Source organism: Tachysurus vachellii, chromosome 10 (assembly GCF_030014155.1).
Source record: "Tachysurus vachellii isolate PV-2020 chromosome 10, HZAU_Pvac_v1, whole genome shotgun sequence".
NCBI lineage: Eukaryota > Metazoa > Chordata > Actinopteri > Siluriformes > Bagridae > Tachysurus > Tachysurus vachellii.
The window spans coordinates 1,977,177-1,995,306 of record NC_083469.1 but is presented as its reverse complement, the minus strand read 5'-3'; the positions used below and the strand labels follow the sequence as shown (position 1 = coordinate 1,995,306).

At 42.1% G+C, this 18,130-nt stretch overlaps 1 protein-coding gene across 4 annotated transcripts; it reads left to right on the top strand.

Moving 5' to 3' along the window:
* Window positions 1-5,175: 5,175 nt before the first annotated feature.
* srrm1 (serine/arginine repetitive matrix 1) lies at window positions 5,176-17,892 on the top strand. Of its 4 annotated transcripts, none has more exons than XM_060880632.1 (17): window positions 5,176-5,312; window positions 7,067-7,156; window positions 7,679-7,801; window positions 10,756-10,926; window positions 12,331-12,416; window positions 12,537-12,725; window positions 12,847-13,050; window positions 13,181-13,297; window positions 13,823-13,977; window positions 14,167-14,247; window positions 14,401-14,487; window positions 14,565-14,712; window positions 14,985-15,068; window positions 15,211-15,519; window positions 16,070-16,286; window positions 16,604-16,780; window positions 17,224-17,892. In XM_060880632.1, the coding sequence occupies exons 1-17, from the start codon at window positions 5,292-5,294 to the stop codon at window positions 17,233-17,235; spliced, it is 2,271 nt and encodes a 756-aa protein (XP_060736615.1). In that variant the 5' UTR covers window positions 5,176-5,291; the 3' UTR covers window positions 17,236-17,892. The 4 variants fall into 4 exon arrangements, with proteins under 4 accessions (XP_060736615.1, XP_060736614.1, XP_060736617.1 ...); XM_060880631.1 differs by having other exon boundaries at window positions 17,217-17,892; XM_060880634.1 differs by lacking the exons at window positions 5,176-5,312; window positions 7,067-7,156; window positions 7,679-7,801 and adding an exon at window positions 7,853-8,261 and having other exon boundaries at window positions 17,217-17,892.
* Window positions 17,893-18,130: the final 238 nt, after the last annotated feature.

The following is an 18,130-nucleotide window of genomic DNA, read 5'->3' as shown; positions in this document are numbered from 1 at the left end:
TGCTCATTATATAAAGATTTTTGATCATACTAACACTAACATCTTTCTATGTAAATTTAAAGTAAATCTTATTAGTTTTATATATTTATATAGTCTTACATTCAAACTCTGCATACAAATTTAGCAAACCTGCAAGTGTGTGAGAGAAAAATACCTTGGGGCAAGTTACAGTTAACCCCTTAAAACTAGGAAAAGCAGTACACATAGAAAAAAGTCAGAAAGTACTTGAATGTATCCTAGCATGTACTTTGTAAATATACTCCATCACTAAACTAACACACACAGACACACACACATTCAAACCTAAGAACAATTTATAGTCGCTCTGAATAAGGGCATCTGCCAAATGCTGTAAATGTAAATGTACTTCTTGCTGTGAGGTGACATTTCTACCCACTGAGCCAGCATGCCATTGCAAGCACTAATACAAGTGCAATTAAGTAAAACACTACTGTTGAAATGCATACATATTGCACAATTGTTGTTGTAGGACAAACTCCTCTCCAACCTACATTGGCCCATGCTGCAATCTGACTATAAGTTTAAACAATAATGCTAAGTTGAATTTCAAAGAAGAAATGATCAGCCACACTCACAAAGACTGGATTCAGTTGAGGTAGGTTTATTGGCAGTCACAAAGACAGCAAACAAACCAGCTGGTACAAGGGATACAAGTTTATCCAGTAGACGATACTTGCACGTAAATACCGCAGGCTACTCGGGCCTTATATACAGTTCAGACGTGGACCCTTTTTTCCACCCCCTCCTTCTCATTACTAATGAAAATTCAGCTCACGTACTCATTCCGGTGGCCTCCAGAAATTTTCCATTATATTTAAATGGTCACTGTTTTACCTATATACCTTTTTACCCAAATAATCTATTATCTTTAACTTGTAGGCCCATTCCCACCTCAACAGGCTATAGGCTCATTTTCTACATCATCAGGCAATGGTGTTTTTAAGCTGTTTTCTTTGCTGTAATCTTTATTCTTACTCTGAGCCTTTTTTCAACACAACTCTCATTCTGCCATGGGTATGTATGTTCGTCCTTGAATGATTCCTTAATGATTACCAACATTCTTTCCTATATAGTTCTCTTTTTTCTTCTTCTTGTTCTTCCTTGTCCGGTTGCTTATTTAACTGAATGTACAAATCCTGTTCATGTGAACAGTGGCTGTATGTGCTTAATGAAATTCACTATGTATTTTTTAATCACTATGTATGTATTTTTTCCAGCTGCAATTCATCTGTTTTTTTAAATGATTTCTGGATAAAGTCGACACGCTACCTGTTTTCTTTACCTGTTGCTGGCCCTCTCACTTAAATCATTATTCTTTACACTAAAGATTTAGTGATTTAATGATTCTTCTGCTGCTGAGAGGGTTGATGTCTCTACCCAAGCTTCTGTTTTCACTACTCAGGCTCCCCAAACTCCTTCCTTCTCATCTTCATTCACAAGCACACAAGCCACTCAAGCTCCATGGCATGTTAACAGAAGAACTCAACATCCTAAGCGATGTGTTAAACCTTATTTCATAACGAAGAAGTGTTTGAGCAGCATTGAGCCTTATTCCTTCGTGTGTATGTGTTTTTATTCCTAAGTGTGTGTATGTAGGTGTCTTTTACTTTTCTATATTCGTGACTTTACCCATGTTCTTCCTGGGCCTTAACAAATGTAATGACCCACTCACTGTATAATTTACCAGAAAATTTCCCACACTGTTAATAAATGCTGGTCAGGCAGCAATTAAGGCCAACTAAAGGTCATGGTGGCACATAGCTTTGACCAGTCTGTACAAATATTTAATAACTAAAATATGTTAAAGACTGAAACTGTCTACAGTAAGAAGTTTAACAATTTCAATCAACTATCTACACTGTCTCATATCAGGAATGGCCTAACCACTGCAGTCAAAGCCTTGGACCTGGCTGGCCTATGCAGAACAGTAAAGACAAGAAACAGCTGAGAAATAGACTGGCTCACTCCATGTAGTTAAACAAAAGTCTGAAGAGAGACATTGTAACTTGTATGGAATTATGGCAATGTTGGCAAATTAGTGCTTCTGTGGACAAACACAACAAAGGGTAAAATGGTACTGTCATGTGTGCACAGTTAGCATTTTGGCATACATATGGTTCTTAAGGAAAGTTTAAGGATATGTTAAAATGCAAGAGGGTCATCATGGACCACATAAATGTCACTGTAATGTTACCATAACATCACAGAAGTGAGTACACCCTGCACATTTTTATAAATATTTTATTTTATCTTTATTTTATCTTTTTTATCAGTGTAAATTTGCTGTCCCCTCAAAATAACTCAACACACAGCCATTAATGTCTAAACTGCTGGCCACAAAAGTGAAAACAATATTTTCCAGCACTGCCTTAATTCTCTTGGGCATAGAGTTCACCAGAGCTTCACAGGTTTCCACTGGAGTCCTCTTCCACTCCTCCATGACAACCTCACGGAGCTGGTGGATGTTAGAGACCTTGTGCTCCTTTACCTTCCATTTGAGGATGCCCCACAGATGCTCAAAAGAGTTTAGGTCTGGAGACCTAAACTCTTATAGGTGGGTCTGGGGTCGTTTGGGGTTGTTATCATGTTGGAATACTGCCCTGCGGCCCTGTCTCCAAAGTGAGTCCCTATAAGGGCATCTACAAGTGCAGGTCAAAAGACAGCTTCTGTACCGTTTTCCAGATGGCAGGAGGGTGAAAAGTGTGTGAGGTCATCCACAATGCTGTTGACTTTGCGGATGCAATGTGTGGTGTAAATGAAGAGAGACGCCAATGATCTTCTTGGCTGTCCTCACTATCGATTGCAGGGTCTTGCGATCTGAGATGGTGCAGTTCCCAATCCAGACAGTGATGCAGCTGCTCAGAATACTCTCAATGGTCCCTCTGTAAAAAGTAGTCAGGAAGGGGGGAGAGAGATGTGCCTTTCTCAGTCTTCATAAGAAGTAGAGATGCTGCTGGGCTTTCTTGGTGATGGAGCTGGTGTTGAGTGACCAGGAGAAGTTCTCCGCTAGATGAACACCAGGAAATTTGGTGCTCTTGACGATCTCTACAGATGATCCATAGATGTTAAGCGGGCAGTGGTTGCTCTGTGCTCTCCAGAAGTCAACAACCATCTCTTTGGTTTTATCAGCATTCAGAGACAAACATAATAATAAGGAAAACTTGATAATATGGTTCGATCTGTGCATTGCTGCACAGTTGTGAGTCAGCAGAGTGAACAGCAGTGGACTGAGCACGCAGCCCTGAGGGGTTCCCGTGTTCAGTGTGATGGTGCTGGAGATGATGTTCCCAATCCGGAAGTTCAGGATTCAGTTTCAGAGGTGTTTGTCAAGTAAATAGTTTCAGCTTCCCAATCAGGTACTGATTAGTCATTGAATTTCTGAGGGGAATGTTGTGAGTTCAAATCCCAGTACTGCCATACTGTCTCTACTGGGTCCTTGAGCAAGATCTTTAACTTTAACTCTCAACTGCTTAGCTAGATAAAAGAGATAAATATAAGTTGCTCTGAATAAAGGCTTCTGCTAAATACCTTTAATTAATTAATCGATTAATTGATTAATTAATTAATGAATACATAAATAAATAAATACTATGAACTAGTTGTAGGACATAATTCACTTGTTTGATTTGCCTGATTTATATGCATGGGATATATTATAATTAATTTAAAAGAGAAGACATTTAGTTTAATAACATGCATTTTTATTACAAAGTTCAGACAATGTGTCACATCTTAATTTTATTACTATTTATTCAATGGGCCTAATAAGTATATTGTTAATAGGATTTCATCAAGAAATAAATAGTTTTACAATTCGTAATAACAACAATAAACAAAAAACACACCATATTGCTATTGGGTAAGAGGTCAAATTAGTCGATTCAATGCGCTGCATTTTTTTTAGAAATGAGCAATGAGTGCTCTCTACAGTTGAAATAGGGTATTTGCATCAGTATTTAATGAACTGACTACTTAAATAGAAAACAGTGTCCACTTCAACCTTGTATTTGGTGTTAGTATAAAGGGATGTGCTGAAACCTTTTTGACATTACATTCAGTGCCATATGTCCAGTTTCCACAATGTTTTTTTTTTCTAAAACCTCTGTTACTGTTTAATGGGTTTATCTAAAAAAAAGATATTTATTTTATATAGATAAAAAGAGTACACAGCTTATCATTTGAAACAGAAATCATACGATTATTTTAGCCATAGACTGCTCTAATTTCTGCATCGAAATGTCTTAATATAGAGATACAATGCAAAAGACTTGTATCATTTATCATTTACTGTAATTAAGGTACATTAGAACGGTAGTGAACGGTAGTAAAGAATATATATATATATATATATATATATATATATATATATATATATATAGATATGTGTGTGTGTGTGTTTGTGTGTGTGTGTGTGTGTGTGTGTGAGAGAGAGAGAGAGAGAGAGAGAGAGAGAGAGAGAGAGAGAGAGAGAGAGAGAGAGATTATGACTGGTGGTGTTTATTGTAAGTGTTTGTTGCCTTTTTGGACTCCTTTATCATTTGTAATGTTGCTCCTGTTTAAAACAGTTCAGCACAAGCCCAGACATTTTTAGGGTCATGATTGAGGACAATGTCCCGTCCAGAGACAAGCTGTTTCGTGTTGAGGTTTTGTTCAAACCGACCATCAAAAATACCCTTTGGGCATCAGCATTAGAATGTGGAAGCACTAAAACCAAGACTACTTGTTCTGAGCAGGTGTTGTCAGTGAACTGGGGCCCCTGGCACCATCTCAGGGCCCCCAGTGTGAGAAGCAGTGGCCTAGACTACATGTTCTGAGCAGGTGTTGTCAGTGAACAGGCTGTAAAACTGTTACAGCATAAGAACACACATATTAGTGTGATGGTGAAGATACACACACTCTTACACACATCATGTATACAGTTATATTACACTTTCACCTTTAATAAGTTGACACTTTCAAAACAAGAAACTTTATTAGTCAGTGGTTTTGATTCTCTATGCTTTTTCATTTATTATTATCGTTTTGTTTTACATTCACATGAAGCTATTGAACAATATAATATAATTTATTGCTCTGGCACAGATTTTGTGAGTTAAAAAACTGAATAATGAGGCAGCAGCTATGGCGCTGGTTGATGACGCCACAACGCAGGCGGCTCCATCCGGAAGTGACGGAGGCAGAAGAGCGATCTGAGAGGCGCCGCGGTGCATTGTGGGATGTGTTAGCTTGTCTCTACGCGCGCTGTCGTTCGTCTTGCTGACGGTTATAAAATGGACGCGGGGTTTTTCCGCGTAAGTAACATTTACCGCGTGTGTTATAACGTTTTAAAGGGACAAATGTGTGTTTTTATCTGACCGGATTGTGTGGGGTTTGATTATTAGCTGCATTTTATAATTACTGTGTGTTTATAAACCTGTGGGGTTTAAGCAGGTTGGACAAAATGGCGGACGGTGTGCGCGAGGCGTTAGCATTGTTAGCACAGGCCTGTTTCTGTTAGATACCCTTTATATTTGTGTGTGTGTGTGTGTGTGTGCGCGCGCGAGGCGTTAGCATTGTGTAGCACAGGCCTGTGTGTGAGAGAGCGTGTGTGTGCGCGAGGCGTTAGCATTGTGTAGCACAGGCCTGTGTGTGTGTGTGCGCGCGAGAGTGTGTGTGTGCGCGCGCGCGAGAGTGAGTGTGTGTGTGCGCGCGCGCGAGAGTGAGTGTGTGTGTGCGCGCGCGCGAGAGTGAGTGTGTGTGTGCGCGCGCGCGAGAGTGAGTGTGTGTGTGCGCGCGCGCGAGAGTGAGTGTGTGTGCGCGCGCGAGAGAGAGTGAGTGTGTGTGTGCGCGCGCGAGAGAGAGTGAGTGTGTGTGTGCGCGCGCGAGAGAGAGTGAGTGTGTGTGTGCGCGCGCGAGAGAGTGAGTGTGTGTGTGCGCGCGCGAGAGAGTGAGTGTGTGTGTGCGCGCGCGAGAGAGTGAGTGTGTGTGTGCGCGCGCGAGAGAGTGAGTGTGTGTGTGCGCGCGCGAGAGAGTGAGTGTGTGTGTGTGCGCGCGCGAGAGAGTGAGTGTGTGTGTGCGCGCGCGAGAGAGTGAGTGTGTGTGTGCGCGCGCGAGAGAGTGAGTGTGTGTGTGTGTGTGTGCGCGCGCGAGAGAGTGAGTGTGTGTGTGTGTGTGCGGGAGTGTGTGTGTGTGTGTGTGTGCGGGAGTGTGTGTGTGTGTGCGGGAGTGTGTGTGTGTGTGCGGGAGAGTGTGTGTGTGTGCGGGAGAGTGTGTGTGTGTGCGGGAGAGTGTGTGTGTGAGGCGTTAGCATTGTGTAGCACAGGCCTGTTTCTGTTGAATACCTTTTATATTAAGGTGTGTGTGTTATTATAAGTGTGTGTGTGCGCGCGCACCTAATACATACTGAATAATGTTTAACGTTAAAGTTTTTATCCTCCGTCGTGTTTCTCAAACTATCTGAAGGTTTTAAACTTAATGTTTATATTAATGTATAATGTGATTATTATCGACACACAGATGAGTTTGTGTTGAGTTTATAGTGAGTTATTAACGGGAGGGTTTAATGTCAGGGGATTTAACGGTGTGTTACTTTATTATTAACAATGTTTACTTGTGTTAATCAGATTAAATCACATGTTTACAGATGATTAAAGTCTAATGTGCACTAAACGTTTCACACATAAATGACTTGTACAATTATTGTATAAATTATATAATTATTATTTAAATGTGATTTATCTTTTGTTTAAAAATAAATTATTTACTGTGTGGAAATTAAACTATTCTGATTTAAATACATCAACGTTGGTGACTAAAATAATATAAATAGAATTAAATCATTTTATTTTTATTTGTCGTGTGTGAAATTTGTGATTTAGTTAAATTTGGTGGTTTTAATTTTTGGTAATTGTTTATACATTTAAAATGAATTTTTACAATTTGTTGATTTTTAGTAATAATCTCCTGATCTGTTTGGTTTATACATTTAAAACCTCTGTCCCACCCACCCCACCCCGTCCTCCTGTCAGGTCAGTGTTAATAAGTAATGGCACCCTTCTTTTTGCAGGGCACCAGTGCGGAGCAGGACAACCGCTTCAGTAATAAACATAAGAAGTTGTTGAAGCAGCTGAAGTTTGCAGAATGTCTGGAGAAAAAGGTACGCAGTAACCTGGTCCTGTTGGTGTTTAACTAGTGGAGCATTCAGGTTCCTGACTGTGTTGAATCAGGTCTTGAAAGATTCATCAGTGTTTAGAGGGAGTTTTAGCACCAGACTTACTGTTGGGCCCCTGAGGGAGGCCCCTAACCCTCTATTACTCAGTTATATAAAAGAGATTAATGTAAGTCACTCAGGATAAGAGATTCTGCTGTAGGTGTACAACCTCTTAACCATTATTTACACCCTATTTCTGATATCTCTAACTTCCTTATAATGCTCCTTCCTCTTCATATCCACTCCCCTCATTTCCTCTTCAGGGATGTGTGCGTGCGTGTGTGTGCGTGCGCGTGTGTGCGCATATGTGTGTGTGTGTGTGAATTTCAAATGTAGGGCCAATTATAAATCGAAGGAAGAGGGTGTAAATACTTTTGCACGCCACTGTATTTGCTGTCCACAGTGTAAATAGAATCGATTTATTTCTCATCTTTGCTTATTTTATTTATCGGACAACTCTGAACACAGGTGGACATGACGAAAGTAAACCTGGAGGTCATCAAGCCATGGATCACGCAGCGTGTCACCGAGATCCTCGGCTTCGAGGACGACGTCGTGGTCGAGTTCGTCTTCAACCAGCTGGAGGAGAAGGTACCCACCCATTTCCATTCCCCTGATTCTCCTCTTCTTCTTTTTGTACTCGGATAAGTGCCAGGGTTTTTTTTTGGAGAGAAGTGAATGCATCAGAAATCAGACATTTAACTTAAAAAAAAAAAAATGTACTGTAACAAGACCCAAAAATTAAAAAAAAAAGAAAGAAAAGACAAGAGGCACAAGTAATGTTGTGCTAGCACTGGGTAAAGAAATGGTTTGGTTTGGTTAGGTATTGGTTTGGTACTTTCTCAAGATGCTGTGATGTGTATCAGCGTGTCTTCTGCCCGGCACTTTGTTTCTAATGATGATGTGATTTATGATTTAAAAGGCCTGAACCAATATGGATGTTATTCCTTGCAACTGAAGTATAGCACCAACAACCTAATTAGATCTCAGCTGAGCCCAAAGTCTCGCTGAACCCCAGGTCTCCCTTCATCATGAGCTTTGTGTCTTTGAGGTGAGTTTTCGATCAGGGCTTGGCATTATGTCAGTGATGAATCGTGTCACTTTGTTTGTATTCTCTTCATTTACAGGGGTGACGTTTTTAAGTGGAAATATACACACGAGCGAAAGGGGGGGAAAGACAAAACACCAAAAAAAAAAAAGCTATAAACGTGTAGAGTACAGTTTGGGGGGAGGGGGTGGGTGGACTTGGTACTAATGGTTTATTGGTTTGATGTTATTATTATTAGTATTATTATTCTGTAAAAAAAAAAAAAACTTTTTATAAATTTGCTAAAGGAAATTTTTCAGTTTATTTATTTATTCTTTTTAATTGTAAAATATCTCAAGTTTGTTCTCTTTATAAAGATAATATAATGACAGCAAAAACAGATCTAAACAATCATTCCTGTGCTTTTTTTTCCCCTCCATTTTTGCTTTTATAAACGTTTCTTGTAACACTTTGTGTTTTTGTCTTTAAATGATTAGAAAGTGTAAGTGTTACGTTAGGCTCACGAGCAGCGTTTCCATCAAGGCGCTTTTAACACGTGAAGAACACAATCCTCGTTTGTTTGTAACACGTGATCGTTAGAGATGCCGCAGGTTCGAAGGCCGGCGTTAGGGACCAGGAGAAGCCAGAGGGTGGATCGGATATCGGAGGACACGCAGCTAATCCTGGAACGAACAAAAGATTGAAATTTTGAATTAAAAAAGAAATTTAGTTTAGAAATAGGAATTGTTTACGTATAAAGAGATTTGATGATCTTATACTTTGTAATGCTTTTTAAAGAAAAGGTGATTCAATGATTAAATAATAAAATAAGGTTTTAATCATTAAAAATAATCCTGTCACTGGAACATTTACACATAACAGAATGAACGTGTTTATCTAATTATTAAAAGATTAATCTAATTATTAAATGTAACGAATCACCATAAAGCAACTCCTGGTTTGTACGGTGTAACTGTCTGTTACGACACTGAATACGATGACCGTTCAGCTATAATCTCGTTATAGACGCCTCGGGAACTCTTTAAACGTTGACACGTCGTACGTTTTGATCTATTTACCGTTACGTCGGTTCACGTCACGTCCCAACAGCTATAAACAATCTTCCCCTCACCAGACTGTCTGAAGTTAACGAGACAAAAACAACACGGCTCGTCATGCTGCAGAGAAACACGTAAATAGTCAAGCTTAATACGACACCGTAAACATCTGGGACTGGAGACTCCTTCAGTAAATGTTCAGTAAACATCTCTGTATAGAAACAACTGAAACCAAGAAACCACCAAAAAGCTTCCGAAAGATGTTTCTTAAACACTGCAGTGACGAAGGGCCGACACCGGAGACTCCTTCCTTGATTTTTAATTAATTTAGTTAATCTTCACAAATGAGCTGTTGCTATGGAAGGGATAACGTTTTAGAACGAGCGTGTGGATGTAATCATTAACTGTGTATCAGCAGCTTCCGATGAGCACCAGGATTCAGCAGCACTGTGGTATAAATACATTACCGTGTCCATGCGCAGGATGAATTATACCTTTAAACTCATCACTGGACGTTCGATCAGTCTGCACAAAGTTCTGTAGATTTTAAACAGTGGCCGTGCAGGACGAGGGGCAACGACAAGATCTTTGTTGGGCATTTTAATAAAGACGCAGGCTGAAATGGAGCCGTAGTGGTATTAAATGGCTCATTTGTTCACTGTTAACAAAGGTTTAAACAACCGAGATGATATTTTTAACTGTATTTCTGCACTTGAATTAGTTCTGACTTCAATGAAAGAAAAGTAAAGAAAGAAAAAAAAATTTTTTTTTCCTCCCATGTCCTGTGTACTCATTATTGCTTGTTCGTCTCTTGCAATTTAGATAAGTGATATAACATTATACTCAAGGTGGTTGAGTCACAAGCAGTAGGGAGGCGGAAGCGAGCCAATCGGAGCGTCCCTGTCTGTGCAGGAGCGGCGGGCGCTCCAATCCCACAGCCCCGAGGATGCGCACACACTGAAGACGGTGTACTTCCGGACTGTACTTTGGCTCTTTGGGGTTTTTGACACACTCTGTATTGTGGATTTATTGTTGCTGTGTCCCAACAGTTAGGGGAGGTAGAGGGAGGCGGGGCAAAGCTTTTCAACCTATCTTGCAGTGCAAGGAGTTCTGGTCTCATTATCATTTCTATTCATTATAATGTGTGTTTCTGTCTACAAGGAGGGCTCTATTCTATTTTTTTTTTTTTCTACAGGCCAGAAACCAGAAGTAATGCATGCTTACAACTAGTTAAGAATATTCTGCAAGACAGATTGAATAATAAATCCAACAGCAAACTCCTTATCGTAAATACTAGATTTTATATATTTGCTGTAAAGCGTTAGGTTTGACCATCAGAGCCCGTCCTTTTGTTTTTTTTTTGTTTTTTTTTGTCGTTTGCCGTCATTTCCTGTCGCCGTATTAAGCTCCCCTCTCCCCACCACTCTGCTCTCTCTCTCCGTCCCCGATGTGTGTTGTAGAACCCAGACGGTAAGATGATGCAGATTAACCTGACCGGTTTCCTGAACGGGAAGAACGCACGCGAGTTCATGAAGGACCTCTGGCCCTTGCTGCTGAGCGCGCAGGAGAACATCGCCGGGATCCCGTCCGCCTTTCTCGAGCAGAAGAAAGAGGAGATCAAGCTCAGACAGGTCAGAGATGGGAGTAAAACGATTATATCTGTGTAAAGGACACTGTCTCTTATCACATGCTAGCTGTTAAAAAAAAAAAAAAAAGTCTAAAGACGTCAACAATGTTTCTATTTATTTTTTCATAACATACATGTTTAACGAGTGGTCCGATATGACCAGATAAGCTGAAACCATAAATTATAAAATCACCAAAAGTTGTCTAACTGCAGGTGAAACTAGGGCTGGGCGATAAAACGATAACGATATGTATCGCGATCGATCTCAATAAAATCGTGATCGATATCAATAAAAAATGTGTTCGATGTTTTTTGATTCTTTGTCGGAATGAAACAGGTTGCGAAGCAAGTTTGGTTGTATTAACAAAGGCACTCGCTCACTAGTAACCTAGCAATGTAGGGAGAGGCACGCTAACAGGCAATCGTAACAGTATCGTGTTTGTTTGCGCCATATTGTTGTGTCGTGCTGGTCTGATGGATTCCTCTTCTGTAACCGGCGACTGATGAGCAGAAAATGAGCCGCAGCGAGTGAGAAAATTGTAAATAAGAGAGGAAGTCAGCTCGCCAGTACGGCAGGTTTTTGGATATTATAAGTCTGACCGTAGTCACACCAATGTAGTCTGCAAATTATGCAAGACCGTTGTCCCCGTTTATATTCAACACTTTGCACTATTTTATTACACTTTATTAAGCATTTCTTACGTTTTCTTTCATTTTGCACCTTAAACGTTAAGAGATAACAGTTAAGTGTTCATTGTGACTTTAGACTTATGTTTACATTATAATTGTGTGAGTTTTCCTGCTTGTTGACATTTCTGTCTTAATAACTGAGGGGATTACGATCAGAGGAAGGTTAAGTTTAAAATAAAAATGTTTAAATGTAATATTTTTCTCCTGGTCCTTATTTGAATTGGGTCAAAAAAATATCTATAGTTATCGATATCAACCGAAATGTAACACTGTAATATCGTGATGCAGATTTCAGCCGTATCGCCCAGCCCTAGTTGAAAACTAGATTTATGAAGAGAACCGAAAAGACAGCGCACTAGTCTGAGGAGGTTGTGTTCGAGACAGTCATTTCGTCACTGCCGTCCCTCATTTGCCTAAAGTTGCTGTTGTCTACAGCGCAGCTCTGTGTAGGAACCTGACCAGTCGCCTGTCGCTGGCTCGAGTATCTAAAGGTAATGAAGAGCTATTGAGGGCTACCAGATTAGCAAACTTCCATCTTAGCAAGTCGTCGCTTCACCTCGATTCTGATCTGTAACTGTGCAGATTTACGTCGATCAGTTCTGAGCGATCGGTTCATCTTGTTGAAGGATGCGGTCCTATATTTAATGACTTCCCATCCTGTGCCATTGTTTTACTCCTATATTATTTCTGTTAAATGCTTGTTTATCTGTTTGAACAGGAGTCACTGGCGGTATTGAAAAAGGTAGATGAAGATAAGAAAGAGAGAGAGAGCAAAGAGAAAGCTCAGTCCCGGAGTCCCAAACGGTGAGTTTAAATAATAGATGCTTTGGTTGTATTTTGGTTTTTTTTTTACTTTGCAAAATAAGTCATTTGTTTGTATGTATATTACGGCTTTAAACAACCCTCCAGTCTTTTTGTCTCCAGGAGAAAATCCCGTTCACCTGCGAAGCGCGAAAGGAAACGCAGCCACTCTCGTTCACCTCGACGCAAACCCAGCCCACCGGCCCTGCCCCTGCCCAGTCCACCCAGCAACAAACCCGAGCCTCAACCTGAGCCCGACCAATCAGAGAGCTCCAAACCAGAACCTCTGGTCCAGGAGGCTTCCTCCACCAGGTGACTATGGCAGAAATCAGGAAAACATTATTAATTTGTTGTAATTAAGAGCCGTCCACGGTCCTCGGCTGTGTCGGTGAATGTCTTTAAGTCCTAAATTCCTTCTTCCTTTCATGTTCAGTGATCTGACAAACGAAACAAAGCTGGATTTGGTGGCTGAAGTTCCTAAGGACGTGTCTCCTGAGAAACCCGCAAAGACGGAGGACAAACCGAAACCGAGAGATAGAGAGAGAGATCGGGAGAAAGATGGACGCAGAGATCGTCCACGCCATCGCACACGGTCTCGCTCGCCTCGGCCACGACGTCGCCACCGGTCACGATCTAGGTAAGTCAAAGTTTGTTCTGTTTGTAGGAATGTGTGTGTGTGTGTATGAGTTTGTGCACCTTGACACTGTCCTGTAAGCTTCACTATCAGTCTGGTCGTCCTTCATAACGTGTTTACCTTTTCATCACAGGTCATACTCACCTCGGCGCAAACCGAGCCCGAGGAGACGCATGTCCCCCAGACGCAGGAGTCCTCCAAGGAGACCACCTCCTCCCAGACACAGACGGAGCCGCTCTCCTGCCCGCAGGTACGTCTCCTTTTGAGTGTTAGCAGAAATGAAGTATAATTGTCTTTAGGGGGTCACGGTGGCTTAGTGGTTAGCACGTTCGCCTCACACCTCCAGGGTTGTGGGTTCGATTCCCGCCTCCTCCTTGTGTGTGTGGAGTTTGCATGTTCTCCCCGTGCCTCGGGGGTTTCCTCCGGTTACTCCGGTTTCCTCCCCCGGTCCAAAGACGTGCATGTTAGGTTGATTGGCATCTCCGGAAAATTGTCCGTAGTGTGTGATTGTGTGAGTGAATGAGAGTGTGTGTGTGTGTGTGCCCTGTGATGGGTTGGCACTCCGTCCAGGGTGTATCCTGCCTTGATGCCCGATGACGCCTGAGATAGGCACAGGCTCCCTGTGACCCGAGGTAGTTCGGATAAGCGGTAGAAAATGAATGTATTGTCTTTAATGTGTTAGTGAAGTGTAGGTTCGTGCTTCATTCTGTATATGATTATCATTATTACATATTTGAATATCGTCTTTATTTGCCGTCCTCTTTCTCTCTGCCAGGCGGCGTTCACGCTCTCGCTCGTCTTCAGGCAGCTCTTCTTCACGCTCACCTCATAAGAAGCCAACTAAACGCAGCTCTATCACACCACCCAGGAAGCAGCCACGCCGCACTGATACATCATCCAGCCCCAGCAGGAGGCGCCGCAGCCCCTCAGGTACATCTCTCTCTGTCTCTCTCTCTTTCTCTCTCTTTTTTCTCTCTCTGTCTCTCTGTCTCTCTCTTTCTTCCTGTCTCTCTCTCTCTCTCTCTCTCAAAACACTTTTGTTTTCCTAAAAACACAAATTTCTCTGATCTGTTAACTTATAATTAGAGTATTAACTTTAATACATATTGTGAAATTCAGGTTCGGCTCGGCGACCTGCTGGAAGAAACGAGTCGCCTTCTCCTGCTCCTAAACCCAGACGATCAGACCTCTCCGAATCCGGTACGTACGATTGACTTGTTTGCTTGTTTATGCACTTTTGTGTACTAACACGCATCAGACTTTCTGACACACAACGAAAATCCAATCTAGTTAACTAATAGACTTGGGATGTTTGTGTGTTTTGACTAACGAGACCCCACTGCTGTGTTACAGAGGAGGATAAATTGGGGAAGGGGGCTGCGGTCGATTCAGTCCAACAGCGACGGCAGTATCGTAGACAGAACCAGCAGTCGTCTTCAGGTTGTTGTTTTGTCTTTCTAGTTTTACTATTCTAACAGAAGATGGGTATGTGGTATTAACATGTGCCCTCCATTTAGATACCGGATCATCCTCCTCGTCCTCCGAGGATGAAGGGCAGAGGAGAATGGGCAGAGGGCAACCAGCAAGGAACGGGGACATCAGGAGGAGGCGGAGTCACTCACCCGTGTCACCTAGGAGACGGCACAGAGACATATCACCACCGAGGTGCCGGTTTGTTTGTCTTCAGTAAAGGGTTAATAAAAGTAGCGCAGCGTACACGGGATGTGGTAGCCTAGTGGCTAAGGTGTTGGGCTACCAATCAGAAGGTTGTGAGTTTGATTCCTACGTCCACCAAGCTGTCACTGCTGGGCCCCTGAGCAAGGCCCTTAACCCTCAATTGTATATGTCGCTCTGGATATAAGGGCGTCTCCTAAATGCTGTAAACGTATTCCGCAATTCAGATGGAAACATTTAATTCTCATGACTTTTTCCATCAGAAAGAGACGATCTCCATCTCCTCGTCGTCACCGCTCACCTTCACCCAGACGGCGTAGGTCACCATCGCCTCCACCCAGACGCAGGTATTACATTCATATAGGATTAAAAATAAATAAATTCTGCATCCTGAACTAATGAGAGAGAATTTAAATTTTGTAGAAAGTTAGAGATTTTTTTTTTCTTCTGATGCCAGAAGTCGATACACATTGTGTTGTGTCTTTACAGGTCGCCTTCGCCCCCTCCTCGCCGCTATTCACCGCCCATCCAGCGGCGCTACAGCCCATCGCCTCTTCCTGCTCACAAGAGACGCCCTTCTCCTTTACCTGCTCCTCCGAAGCGTAGCAGTCCACGCTCGTCTTCCTCTCCCCCTCCACGCTCACGCCGTAGCCCCCCGATGTCCTCAGGACGTCAGAGCAGCCCGCAAGGCAGGTACCCGGCTGCAGGGTCGTCCCCGCAGCGGCGGGGCCAGTCTCCGTCTCACGGCAGAGCCATTCGCAGGGTGTCTCGTACACCTGAGCCACGGAACTTGCAGAGGTGAGCAGGCTTTTAACAATTAAGGTATTTGTGTTAAACACATTATTGGTATAAACGTGCGTTTACCTGGTTTTGCTTTTTACTTGGAATGATCTCTTGCATGCATCCGGTTTGGTTGGATATTTAAATAACTTTAAAGCTGTGTTACACAGTTTAGTGTGTGCGTGTGTGTGTTCACACTCTCAGCATTACACATAATGTCTTTACTGAGTGTCAGAGGTGTGAAATGGTGTGAAAAGCACAGAGTGAATGTAATTAGGGCAGCGTTTGGATTCAGTTCAGTTAAATAAAGGAAAACTCCTAGGATGAGAGGTGGAATGTGTTTGTGATTTAAAGCATTTATACAGCGTTATATAACTGGGCACTGAGATTATTTCCAGAATAAATAAAAGTACAGTCCCTTAATACTGGAATCCTGCTAAGAGTGCACATCAATCTGTCTGTAATCAAATACAACAAACCAGACTGAAACCAAAATGTCCTAACTCTCTCTCTCTGTCTCTCTCTCTGTCTCTCTCTCTCTCTCTCTCTCTCTCTCGTCTTTTTACAGAGATTCTCAGAGCCCACGGCCAATGAGAAGACAGTCATCTCGTTCTCGCTCTGCCTCACCTGATCATTTCCCAGCATCCTCAGCGGCAGCCCCCGTGTCTCTCAAGAGGCCGGCGTCTGCGTCCCCCTCTCCGTCCCCCGCTCGCTCGGCCAGCGGCTCTCCCCCACCTCCGGCTAAGAAGGCCAGCAGTGCCTCTCCAAGCCCTTCCCCCAACAAGGTAATATACGTCTCATTTAATATATTGCATCTCGGAAAAACCCCAGGAAGAAAAAACCAAATAAATCTTCAGCCAAATATAGAAACCAGTATTATAGTGTCTGTGATCATCTGTGCTGACTTTGTCACTTTGTTTGGGAAAAAGTGTCTCGGTAGTTAAAGATCTGATCATATGATCATCAGATCTGGCATCAGGGGAGCTGTTATCTTAAACCGTCCAGGATTGTGCCACATGCCTTATTTGTGTGACGGTTATTAACCCTTTACTAATGTGTTTTTCTCTAAAACTGAACGCAACTCTCTCTCAAAACCGTTTAGAACTCTGACATAGACGGCGGCAAGAAAAAGAAGAAAAAGAAGGAGAAGAAACACAAGAAGGAGAAGAAACACAAGAAACACAAGAAGCACAAGAAGGAGAAAGGCGGCGCCGCTCCGTCAGGGGACGGCCAGGAAAACGTCCGGACGGAGGAAGAGCACGAACCCAGTCAGAAAAAGGTGAAGTGTGCACTTCTGATCCGCTGAAACCGACGTTCGTGCTAGCAGGTCGCATGAGGGCGTGGCCTGTTCAACACACTTCTAAAGCTCAGCCCAATCTAAACAGCATGTTATTCAGTGAACCGTGACACCGTGCATGCTTCGTTCTCTGGTTAGATTAGCGACGCACAGACTACACACACAAACAAAAATCTCTGCTCCTTTCTTCCCAACATTTGTAATCTCACGAAGATGTTTAGAGGTCGAATTAGAGAGAGAGATTTTGAGTGTGTGTATAGTGTGTGATTGTAGAGTCTCAGGAGTAATTATCCAAGCACGGGGTGTTGTGTGTGTGTGTGTGTGTGTGTTATTAATGATTAAAGTTTGTTCTACTGCTCTGTATGCGAACATGTAACTAACACAGATCAGATTTTAATTAATGCTACCTTTCCTGAAGGAATCAGAGAGTGAAGTAGAGGACAGTCTGGATGATTTGGAGAAGCACCTGAGGGAAAAAGCTCTACGTTCCATGAGGAAAGCCCAGCTGTCTCCTCCCCAGTCTTGAACCACCACCCTCTCTGTCTTTCTTTCACATTTATTATTTTGGACATTTTGTTCAGCTTTAGATTGTATACATTGTTCGAGGTTCACTCCCGACGTCGGCATGGTGGATTTATTTTTTTTCTTTGATGCAGTCTGTGTTGAACTTTTCAGCATGATATTTGTTTCTTCATCCACTAAAATGCAGTTTTACAAAATTAATAAACATCCTTTTTGTCCTTCCTTCCTCCCTTTTTTTTTCTTTTTCCTGCAACTGATAACTGAGATCGAGATTGAGACAGAGTTAGCGTGTAGTTTGTTTGTTTTTTTCTATCATAACCTTGCCCAGTGTTTTTTTTTTTAGAAGTTTTCTGGGGTTTCAATGCACATATCTGTTTCACGATTTCCCCCCATGCGCATGATCCGTACAGTAAAAACACACACTGCACTGTGCAAACTCTGAGAACAAGCGAAAAAGCTCTGCTTCTCGTCCCAACATTTGTTTTGTAACTTTTTAAGTTGTTTAAAGTTGTTGAACCGTTTAAAGATTTCTGGCTTTGAAAAAGTCGCATTAAATGAAAATATAAAACTGGCATCGTGTCTGCGGTGGTTTATTTACAAGTTTCAATCTTGTTTCTCACTCGGTTTCTACTCGAATACACAATCTATCAATTTCCATGTGAAGAAAAGGGAATTGAGAAAATCCATATAGGAATCTAGAATGATTGACAGATGTGTAAGTGTGAAATTACATGTACGATACGACTTAGAAGCCCCGCCCCTTCTCCCACGTCTCAAGTATTTTGACATGCTGTGATTTTATCACTGCGA

What these genes read in the sequence shown, in the direction of transcription:
- srrm1 (XM_060880631.1), top strand. Translation starts at nt 5,292, where the DNA reads ATGGACGCGGGGTTTTTCCGC. An exon ending in CAAGCCCTTCCCCCAACAAG is followed by an intron (nt 16,287 to 16,603) that starts GTAATATACGTC and finishes AAAACCGTTTAG; the next exon opens with AACTCTGACATAGACGGCGG. An exon ending in ACGAACCCAGTCAGAAAAAG is followed by an intron (nt 16,781 to 17,216) that starts GTGAAGTGTGCA and finishes CCTTTCCTGAAG; the next exon opens with GAATCAGAGAGTGAAGTAGA.